Source organism: Scyliorhinus canicula, chromosome 8 (genome assembly GCF_902713615.1).
Source record: "Scyliorhinus canicula chromosome 8, sScyCan1.1, whole genome shotgun sequence".
Lineage (NCBI taxonomy): Eukaryota > Metazoa > Chordata > Chondrichthyes > Carcharhiniformes > Scyliorhinidae > Scyliorhinus > Scyliorhinus canicula.
In genome coordinates, this window is record NC_052153.1 from 158,919,431 (window position 1) to 158,931,433 (window position 12,003).

The window sequence follows — 12,003 nt, forward strand, 5'->3', positions numbered from 1 at the left end:
GACTATCCCTAATCATATTATTCCTATCTAGATGATTATAAATCGTATCTCTTATAATCCTCTCCAAGACTTTACCCACAACAGACGTGAGGCTTACCGGCCTATAGTTACCGGGGTTATCTCTACTCCCCTTCTTGAACAAAGGGACCACATTTGCTATCCTCCAGTCCTCTGGCACTATTCCTGTAGCCATTGATGACATAAAAATCAAAGCCAAAGGCTCAGAAATCTCTTCCCTGGCTTCCCAGAGAATCCTAGGATAATTCCCATCAGGCCCCGGGGACTTATCTATTTTCACCTTGTCCAGAATTGCCAACACTTCTTCCCTACGCACCTCAATGCCATCTATTCAGCATTCTCCTCCACATTATCTTTTTCCTGAGTGAATACTGACGAAAAGTATTCATTTAGTATCTCGCTTATCTCCTCAGCCTCCACACACAACTTCCCACCACTGTCCTTGACTGGCCCTACTCTTACCCTAGTCATTCTTTTATTCCTGACATACCTATAGAAAGCTTTTGGGTTTTCCTTGATCCTACCTGCCAAAGATTTCTCATGTCCCCTCCTTGCTCGTCTTAGCTCTCTCTTTAGATCCTTCCTCGCTTCCTTGTAACTATCAAGCGCCCCAACTGAAACTTCACGCCTCATCTTCACATAGGCCTCCTTCTTCCTCTTAACAAGAGATTCCACTTCTTTGGTAAACCACGGTTCCCTCGCTCGACCCCTTCCTCCTTGCCTGACTGGTACGTACTTATCAAGAACATGCAATAGCTGTTCCTTGAACAAGCTCCACATATCCAGTGTGCCCAACCCTTGCAGCCTACTTCTCCAATCTACACATCCTAAGTCATGTCTAATGGCATCATAATTGCCCTTCCCCCAGCTATAACTCTTGCCCTGCGGGGTATACTTATCCCTTTCCATCACTAACGTAAAGGTCACCGAATTGTGGTCACTGTTTCCAATGTGCTCACCTACCTCCAGATCTAACACCTGGCTTGGTTCATTACCCAAAACCAAATCCAATGTGGCCTCACCTCTAGTTGGCCTGTCAACATATTGTGTCAGGAAACCCTCCTGCACACATTGTACAAAGAACGACCCATCTAATGTACTCGAACTATATCTTTTCCAGTCAATATTTGGAAAGTTAAAGTCTCCCATAACAATTACCCTGTTACTTTCGCTCTTTTCCAGAATCATCTTCGCCATCCTTTCCTCTACATCCCTAGAACTATTAGGTGGCCTATAGAAAACGCCCAACAGGGTGACCTCTCCGTTCCTGTTTCTAACCTCAGCCCATACTACCTCGGAAGAAGAGTCCCCATCTAGCATCCTTTCCGCCACCGTAATACTGTCCTTGACTAGCAGCGCCACACCTCCCCCTCTTTTGCCCCCTTCTCTGAGCTTACTAAAACACCTAAACCCCAGAACCTGCAACAACCATTCCTGTCCCTGCTCTATCCATGTCTCTGAAATGGCCACAACATCGAAGTCCCAGGTACCAACCCATGCTGCCAGTTCCCCTACCTTATTTCGTATACTCCTGGCATTGAAGTAGACACACTTCAAACCACCTACCTGAACACTGGCACCCTCCTGTGAAGTCAAATCTGTGCTCCTGACCTCTATACTCTCAATCTCCCGTACCCCAAAACTACAATCCAGGTTCCCATGCCCCTGCTGAATTAGTTTAAACCCCCCCCATATTAGCTAGGACTCCTGCTTCTAATTGTCTTCCAGGAACTTTTAGAAATAAATATACCTGGACATCAGAAAAGGTTCGGTTTCTTCCTTATTGCAATCGCCTGCTAACACTCCCTGTCAAAACTCATCTTGCAATAATGGTCACTTCAGTGAAGTGGTACGAGAGACGATTGGTACAACAGCAAGAGTTAATGTGGTAGCAGAGTAAAAGTGGTGCAAAAATCAGTGGTACAAAAATAGTGGCTTTAGAATTGACCATCAGCCAATCCTTCTAACCCTGGACACTGTCATGGAAATTTTAATTTACAAAATTCAGAAGCACGCCACATAATATGCAAGGACCTTGTTCCATTACAATTCCACATAGCAAAGAGAAGAGTGTATAAGTGGGAAGATGACAACACGAATAATCAGCAAGTAAATTACTAAATAAAATGTTTAGTTTGAGTGATTTTTGGGTAAATTGCTTTCAGTAAATGGTACAATAATAAACCAAAACTTACAAAAATGAAGTTTTATGGGCATAGGTACATAATAAAAACAGTTGAGGCATAAGATCAGCCACGGTCACCCCGAATGGCAGAGCAGATTAGAGAGGCTGTATGGTGCCCTCTGTTCCTATTTCTCATGTTATGGGTGTAATTCAGTAGTTTATTGGATGATCAGCAAAATGCAAGTTCAAATGCTCAAGGAAAATGATCTTTGCCCATATATCCATCAAGGGCATATATACATGATACCATCATTTAATGTATGCATAGTATGAAATATTGACTCTATAGAAAAGCCTGAATATTTTCATTTCATGACTCAAGAATATTTTATTGTTCTTTTCTAACATTTAACTTATCTACATTAAAGTGTGAGTCGAATGATTATTTAAAAAGAAACATCCTGCAAGGTTATGGGGACAAAGCAGGAGAATGAAGAGGAAATGCTCATTTGGAGAGCTGGTGCAGACAAGATGGGCCAAATGCTTGCTTCTGCGCTGTAACAATTCTGTGATTCTACAGTGAACTGAATCTTAGTTGCATATTACATGTTATAGGGCAGTGGCTGATGGATCTTGGGGAGAAAACATGAGGAGAGGAGAGAGAGATGGGGAGGTCAAGAGGGCCTACATTTGGAGACCGAGAGAGGAGCTAAAATGTATGGGCCACCTGGATTCCATGTTGACCATTGAAAGACATCACTTAAAGTTGACTAAGATATGTTAGTGATGTTATATGGCAACATTTATGGATGGGCAGTTAAAATAGAAATAATTTCACTTATAGCAACCGCTGCTTCAAAATAATCAAAGGATTTCGTACAAAATTGAAGAAAAAAACTATTACGACAATAAAACAATTGCAGATTGCTAAATGTTACACGAAAATAGGGTCAGAACTTTGAACTTATTCAAGTTGCAGTCTATAAATTAATTCAATGCTTATACACACATTTAAAAAAATAAAAATACAATTTGAGTACCCAATTCTTTTTTTTCCCCAATTAAGGGACAATTTAGCATGGCCAATCCACCTACCCTGCACTTTGGGTTTGGGGATGAGACCCACACAGACACGGGGAGAATGTGCAAACTCCACATGGACAGCGACCCAGGGCCAGGATTCGAACCTGGGACCTCGGCGGCATGAGATAGCAGTGCTAACCACTGCACTACGTGCCGCCCTTGCTTATACACACATATCTACTGAACAATTATTGAGATTTTTCAAATTTGTAAACATCCAATTCCACAGACTAAAGCATTTGACTGGTTTGTAAATATATTTCTGCATTTCATGCCTTCCAAGAAGACACTTTATTTAGACAAGTTTGTTAATCAAGCCATTTTGTTACAAAATAAACAACATTTTCTGTTACACATAATTTCCTCGTCTCCCTCCCATTTACAAAACGGGGGGGGAGGGGGGGGGGGGGGGGGGAAGAGAATCAGTTAAATAAAATTTCATACTGGCTGAATGACTTCCACATTTCGCACGGAAGGGTCAGGGGCTGTTTGCGGCCAGTCTGGAAGCTCTAGATACCCACTTGCTTTGGTATTAAGCGTGTGCGATAATGTGCTCAGTTGGAAACGATCCCTATCTGTTGAATAAAAAATAGGAAAAAAATGGCTTTATGTCACGGAGTCTTAATCAGCACCAACAATAATTGGTACTGAATTATCTCAAATGTCACAGTATAAATAAAAACGAGAGATGATTCCTCATAGGTCAGAAATCTGATTTCAGACCATAGATTACAATAATCTCACCTATAATGGTCAATAAAAAAGCTAATCATTCAGTGTGTTTGGAGGTGTTGCTGCGAAATGCAGCTCCTCTAAAAATTACTTTGGTGTGAATATTAAGAATGACAGCACAGTTAAACAATCCGTATACATGTCGTGCTACAAAACTCATTCAGAATTTTAATACTGTTTTGCTACCAACCGAACAGTTTCCCGTTTTCTTTTTGTACTTAACAGCAATATAAATGGAAATGCATTAATGCCAAAAAACTACTTTGCAATAGTTTTCAGGTTTTGAAGATAGATACCATATAAAATTGAAGAACTGAAGGCAAACTTACAAAATATAAAAATACAGAATCCTCTTCATTTTAGTTTGATTAGGGCTATCGAGATTTGAATCCCGCTAATATGATCCAAACTCAGAGGATTGTCATATGGGAAGACAATAAGAAAATACAACTGAAGACAATAAAGACTAGTGGATTTTCTAAGACATTGTATAATGTAAATTGGAGCATATGCCATCAAACTCCATGTAATGTACAATCTATGATTAGGTTCAATGATTCAAAGTCAAACTGCGTTATTACTGAGTACGGTAGGAGTGAGAGATATTTGCACTTTAATTCCATAATTATGTGCGTAATTGAGTGGAAATTGTAAATCCGTGGTGTTAATTACTATTAAACATCAATTTAACTTTGTTGCCTGGGACAGGGAGGAGGAAGACAGCGAACAGGTATCAGGAAGGCAGGCTGGCTGCAGGAACTGCAACGCAGTAATACTTGGGAGTGGAGTTGGCAGTGATGGGAAGTTGCTCTTAAGGTCCTGGAAAACATGGGGTGAAAAATTGAGAGAAGGGAATGAGAGTTTGGGTGGAACAGCAAAAGATTACTGGTATTTGGCTTGATGTTTCCTTCACATTGAAAAATATAGGTCAGACCCAAATTTCTCAGAGTCCTTTCACTTATCATAGAATCACAGAATCATAGAATCCCTAAAGTGAAGGAGGCCATTTGGCCCGTTGCGTTTGCACTGACCTTACGAATGAGCACCCTACCAAGGCTCACTCCCGCACCCTATCTCTGCAACCCCACAATCCCACCATCCTTTTGGACATTACGGGCAATTTAGCATGGTTAACCACCGAACCTGCACATCTTTGGACTGTGGGAGGAAACTGGAAAACCCACACAGACACTGGGAGAACAGGCAAACTCCACACAGACAGTCACCCAAGGATGGAATTGAACCCAGGTCCCTGGCGCAGTGAGACAGTAGTGCGAACCACTGTGTCACCAAACTTCAAAATGTCAAAAGTGAGCAAAATGTCAAGTTTCTCCCACTCTTCTTCAAGATGCACTGAAGTCATTGCAGCTGGAAACCAATTAGAAATCTGTGATTTTATCTGAACTTGGACTTATGATATTATCCCGATAACTAGGTGAAATTCATAGTATGCTTAGAATAACCAAATAATCATTTTTCAAATCACTTCATGCAGATGTGCTTTCGCAAAAGAATCCTCATCTTTGAAGATGATAGAATGTAAAACAAAGATAATACCCCAGATTCACGCATGCATTTAGACCATCAGTGTGTTTAAGTGTTTTTACTCAAAAGTTTAGCAATATTTTGCATTAATATGTTAAAGAGTGAGCTGATAAGACGGCAACAATGATGAACTGATTTACAGCCATGCCTATGCCATACTGAAGAACAACTATTCCTTTCTCAAGTTATAGGTAAACTGCATGCATGTTAACCAGCTACAGGGTATAAGGAGGAAAGTCAAATTATTGCAGTGAAGGACAGATGGAGTTTCCATTTGTGAGGGCTCCTTCAACACCTTCCAAACCCTTGACCTTTACCACCTAGAAGGACAAAGATGGCAGGCACACGGGAACACCACCGCCTGCAAGTTACCCTCCAAGCCACACACCATCCTAACTATGGATGGTAACTATACTGATCTCAACTATATCTCCCTTCCTTTGCTGTCACTGGCCCAAAACCCTGGAACCTCTTCCTAATTGAACAGCACTATCGCTGGACCGACACAAGATGAACTGCAGGGGTTAAAGAAGACAGTTCGGCATCACCTTCTCAAGGGAAACCAGGGATGAGCAACAAATCCTGGCATTGCCAGTGACGCGCACATCCCAAGAAAGAGCAAAAGAAAATGGCGGTGTAACTGTCAGTATTTTCCAGCACACATTGTACACTATCATTGTGAAACCAACAGCAACAACTGACTGCCGTGAGTGCCATTAAATACAAAGGACCAAAAGTTGGTGTCAATTACTCCCACTCTTCTACAAGACGCGCTGAAGTCATTGCGGCTGGAAATCAATTAGAAATCTGCGATTTTACCTGAACTTGGATTTATTATATTAATCTTGTTGCTAAGTTCCTTCAAAAAGTTATACCTTATTGAATGAGGTGTATCTTGGTTATTAAATGGTTTCTTCAGTCATAATTAATCCTGAACGACCTCTCTGGGTACGAAAATCTAATTTTATATTTGTGGATGAACATATTTTTCATGCCATGTCAGAAAAATCAGAGATTTTAAAAATATTTTGTTTAAAAGGATTGGGATATTTCAGCTTCTAACTTATTCCCATTTGCATGTCCCAATCTTTATTTTGTTTTCTGTAAAATTATTTGAAAAATTACTTCCTGGATTGCGATTGGTGAGAATTCTTCAATATAATTGGTTGCTTAGCCTGCCTGATGACATCACAGTGATTGTATGCCAGAGATCCCCAATAGCTGCCACCAGAATTAGATTAACGTCAACAAAGGTGAAATTCACACCACAGTGATCACTAGATCTTTGTGGGCAATGGCGAGCACCAGTTCTTTGCCACTAGCCATGAAATGTGGGCCATTATTATGGCGTAGGAAATTATAGCAGAAATTATAGTAGAAAACATCCTCACACTTTTGTGATGTTCCTCACTGAAAAATTGAACTGCTAATTATCACAGCTATGTCCTGCATTAAAATCAGCAGCAAAATTAAGTTCACCACAGTCACTTGGACCATTGCAGAATGCTCTTTACGTATAATCACAATTACAGTTTACTATTTAAATCAAGAAATAATATTGTTGCTCCCACTAGACCTTTTTCTTATTATTTAGTGACACATTTCTGACAGTGTCTTGGCTCGGTGATGCAACATAAAAGCAACAACTTACCACCCTATTTATTTTTCTTAATATTTAACATAGATTGTTGTGAATGTGGATGCACATTTACATCTTGCTAAATCAGAAATACCACTGCGGTTATAGACTGCGATCGCATTGGCCATGTTGTTTATACACCGACAACAAGTCAGTGGGTGTGCTGTGAACTAACCAGAGATACGAGAACTGCCCTCAGATAAATCTATGCTTGGCCCTGGATACTGGTTGAACTTTCAAGCATCTACTTTAAACACCTCCACGCCCAAGTCACGTCACATTGCAATGGAGTTTTACTTTGACAACCGAGAAACCACAGCTATGCTCACTGGTGTAACCTCACCATTAGAAATTTTTGGTGCACCACTTTTCTACTGGTGACACCCGGAGTCAATATCACACCGTAACAAATTTCAGGCTGACATCTTGAGTTTCATGATTCAAATAGGGGGGGGATTAGGAAATGTAATCGAGTGAAGGAAAATGATACGGATGTTACTTTGTATGTCCACATGTACTGATTTCAAACCTTGAGAGACTGTGCTAAAATGATATGCTGGTGTAGCCAAACTGTACTAGAACGTAGCATTAAATCCTAGTTGCATGATTAAAAGAAGTCACCCTGACCCCAGATGGACCACACAGGAGCATAATGATGCTGTGCCCTGATGTCAAAGGGAAAAGCAACAACTTGATAAGCTATTTTTTGCCTCAGGGGATCACAGATATATGCGGTAGTTAATGGCTACCAAAATTTAGCCCAAATCAAAACAACTCCGTGTTGTAAGCAAAGCAGTTATAATTGGTACCCTGGAAAGAAGACACATGGGCCAAAGTGCCTCCCTAACGTGAACCCATCTTATAAAATAATTTTCAGTTTATATACTTAGGAAGGAATCTTTCACTGATTTTTTTTAATGTTAGAAAAAAATTCCCATATTACTAATGTCCGAATACAGGTTGCAATTTATCTTCAAGCATCTCATCAGTGTTATGTCTCCAGATTTTATAATCCCAACTTCACTAAAATAGCTGACATGTGCTACACATCGGGAAAATAAAATTGGCTCAGCAGCACTGATCCCCGCAGTCAAATAGCCCATCAACACACCAAGTGAAAAACAGCAACTTTTTTGGATTTCATTGTATTCATGAGTAGATTGCATGATAATGGAAATGCTTTCCCTTAACATTGTGCAGCAACCCTATCTCATCAATTACAATGCACAAAACCCGAGCTTGAAATAAGATGATATTATTCTTATAAAGTACCTTTAAATGGAGATTCGAGGATTGGTGCTGGCTTTTGAACAAGGAATATTTTCTTAGCATACTTGCTTAAAGCTCCACTCTTCTCATTTGGAACTATCAGCTGCTTGATAAATCTTGTACGATCTCTAATGTCGTAGTTCTGATCATACTTGGCTACATTTAATATGTACTGCATAAGCAATTTTGTCTGTTGGCAAAACAAAACAAGAAAATAATACATGTTATTTATGATTATTGATAACTCTGAATAAACATATTCAGAGCTGTAATAAAAATGAATGGTCATGACCAACAAATGTGGCTCCCCTGGGAATACACATTCCAAAGGCAGCAAATGAAATTTTAGCTAAGACACATGTCCTCATCTGTGCTGAGTAGGTGAATGCTGAATCCTGAGAAGAAGCCAGGCGCTAGATTATTAAACTGCTGAAGTGGAAAGAAAGGCATCATTAAAAAATAATCATATATGGCAAAGCTGGTGAAGAGTCTACGTGAGGATAATGAATGTAGAAATACAACTAAAAACATAGCACTCAAAACTTAATCTGAAAAATATGCAGGACATCAACATATCAGATGATATTAGGCTAGGCACATTTCTACCAAAGAGGTTATCTTTATGATGCAACACTGCCCCAAAGCATGTGCCGTGCCCAGAGCTCGAATGCACTTAGCTGCCGCTCACTGAATTATGAACCATTAACTAAGCCATATGAATCAGTGAACTGTATTATTGCAAATTATTTGCAATGTATTTAGCCATTCCTATCGCAGGGTAACTAGCTGCTGATGCCCTCTACAACCAAGATAAGTGACTCCAGTGTCACAGATTCAGTTGACGATTACTAGTGTTTCAGAGAGAAAATCGCCGTACTGCCATTCCACTCAGATCTTATCCTCTAATACTACTATTTGTAACTACAAACAGATTTACAAACTTATGAGGGACATTCTTGTAAAATTATGTTTTAGCAATCCAGGAGCATTTGTCCCTACATTTTTGATCACTTACTGCTAATGATAGTAAAGGGATAATATGAATAATCAAAGTACTGATAATTATCAGGTTTTCTTAACATTTATACTTGCGCTAATGACTGGGGGGGGGGGGGGGGGGGGGGGAGATCATGATTTCATGAAACAAGTTTTCGGTCATCCCCAATTTCAAGTCACTAATGTATACAATTAGCTATAAATAACTCCAAGCACAAGTATTAGCATTGGGAAATAAAATACTTTTCCGTTATGCAGAAATTAAACAATCGCAGGTCATGCGTAATATAGTGTTTAATATACTGAAGCGTCTTCCCTCAATCCTACAACCCCAAATGCAGAAAAGCAGCCCGTGTGTGACATTTCCTTCATCAACTTCAGTTTAATTTAAATCGTAAAGCTTGCCAATTAATGCCATGTTCTGAGACTTTGCATCTACTCAGCATTCTTTCATTTTTATACTTTGGGCCCAAGCATATAACAAGTGGCATGTTCTGGTAGGAGTGTACCATGTTTCAAATTTGGAAAGAGATTCTGAATTAAGTCTATTTTAAACATTCATATCGAAGTAGAACATTTCAGCAGTAGAATGTTTTGGTATAGAAAGATGCAGACTGTTTAGAAACATAGGAATTAGGAGCAAAATTAGGCAATTCAGCCCCTCGAGCCTGCTCGGCCATTCTATCAGATCATGGCTGATCGTTTCCAGGTCTCAAATCTACCTCCCTATCTGTTCCCCATATCCCTTCAACCCATTTTTAAAACCAGAAATATATCTATCTCCTTCTTGAAAACATTTAATGACACAAACTCCGCCACACTATGGGGCAGTGAGTTCCACAAATTCACCATCCTCCGCGAGAAGTCGTTCCTCCTCATCTCAGTTCTAAATATACCGCCTCTCAACTTATATCGTGAACTCTCATTCTAGATTGACCTACAAGGGGGAACATTTGGTCTACGTTTACTTTATCAACCCATTTTGAATTTTGTATACCTCAACAAGATCCCCTCTCACCCTTCTAAACTCCAGCCAGTATAAACCCAAACTGTTTAATCTCTCCTCTTACGTCAACCCTTTCATCCCTGGAATCCATTTGGTGAACCTGCTCTGAACTGCCTCCAATGCCACTACAGCCTTTCTCAAATAAGGAGACCAAAATTGGGCATAATATTCCAGATGTGGTCTCACCAACATCCTACACAGTTTTATATGTTTCTTCATGCATGGACCCACAGATAAAGGGTTATATAATTTGGAAGAAATAACAGGAAGACAGAGTACTGGGCTAATGGTAAGATTCTTGGTAGTGTGGATGAGCAGAGAGATCTCGGTGTCCATGTACATAGATCCCTGAAAGTTGCCACCCAGGTTGAGAGGGTTGTTAAGAAGGTGTGCGGTGTGTTAGCTTTTATTGGTAGAGGGATTGAGTTTTGGAGCCATGAGGTCATGTTGCAGCTGTACAAAACTCTGGTGCAGCCGCATTTAGAGCATTGCGTGCAATTCTGGTCGCCGCATTATAGGATGTGGAAGCATTGGAAAGGGTGCAGAGGAGATTTACCAGAATGTTGCCTGGTATGGAGGGAAGATCTTATGAGGGAAGGCTGAGGGACTTGAGGCTGTTTTCGTTAGAGAGAAGAAGGTTAAGAGCTGACTTAATTGAGGCATACAAGATGATCAAAGGATTAGATAGGGTGGACAGTGACAGCCTTTTTCCTCGGATGGTGATGTCTAGCACGAGGGGACATAGCTTTAAATTGAGGGGAGATAGATATAGGACAAATGTCAGAGGTAGGTTCTTTACTCAGAGAGTAGTAAGGGCGTGGAATGCCCTGCCTGCAACAGTAGTGGACTCGCCAACACTAAGGGCATTCAAATGGTCATTGGATTGATATATGGATGATAAGGGAATAGTGTAGATGGGCTTTAGAGTGGTTTCACAGGTCGGTGCAACATCGAGGGCCGAATGGCCTGTACTGCGCTGTAATGTTCTATGTTCTAGGTAACAATTAATAGATCTGTGACCTTTGTCTACCTGCAATAAGGAAACTAGTTAATTTCCAAGAGACAAGTTTATAAATACAGGCTCTAAAATTCACAAAACAGCCAAAAACAGATCCCCTAGATAAAATGGACAAAGGTTTATTTGCACTTATGTATTTGCAGTTGTTAATTAGCATAACTTTCTCCCTTTGCTCAGCAGCAGATGACTAATTTTGAATCATGCTACCATAAAGGCCATGAGCCAGAGAAAACCATTTCACCCATCAAGGCCATTCTTTCCACATGTCATATATTCTCCCAAAGACTCTCAGCAATGTTTCACACATTTGCAAATTCTCTTGCACGTTCATTCACTATTCATACATAACGAGATGAAGAAGTTATTTTACTCACAAAAATGGAACATTAACATTTGAGGAACTCTGGTCAAAAGATTAATAATTCAATGCTGCCCAGCAATAAAAAGGAATCAACTCAAACTTAAAATGTTTAACATTCTATCTCCATTTGCTCCCTTTATCTTTGGAAAAACTTGTAGGCAAATGGCAAATTAAGAAAAAACATACACAGTAAGTTTAAAACATACCATCA

The 12,003-nt window shown here is 40.0% G+C and overlaps 1 protein-coding gene across 3 annotated transcripts in view; it reads right to left on the reverse strand.

Annotated features, from left to right (window-relative positions):
- Window positions 1–12,003, reverse strand: part of ap3b1a (adaptor related protein complex 3 subunit beta 1a) — a 358,394-nt gene that overhangs the window by 165,137 nt on the left and 181,254 nt on the right. For all 3 annotated transcript variants that reach the window (XR_005461652.1, XM_038805547.1, XM_038805548.1), the window contains exons 16-17: window positions 8,415–8,601; window positions 3,671–3,801 (exon numbers count right to left, since the gene is read on the reverse strand). Coding sequence is in view for 2 of the 3 variants with exons in the window: in XM_038805547.1 (XP_038661475.1) it covers window positions 3,671–3,801; window positions 8,415–8,601 (318 nt within the window). In the remaining variant the exon portion in view is untranslated. The remainder of the gene's footprint in view (window positions 1–3,670; window positions 3,802–8,414; window positions 8,602–12,003) is intronic.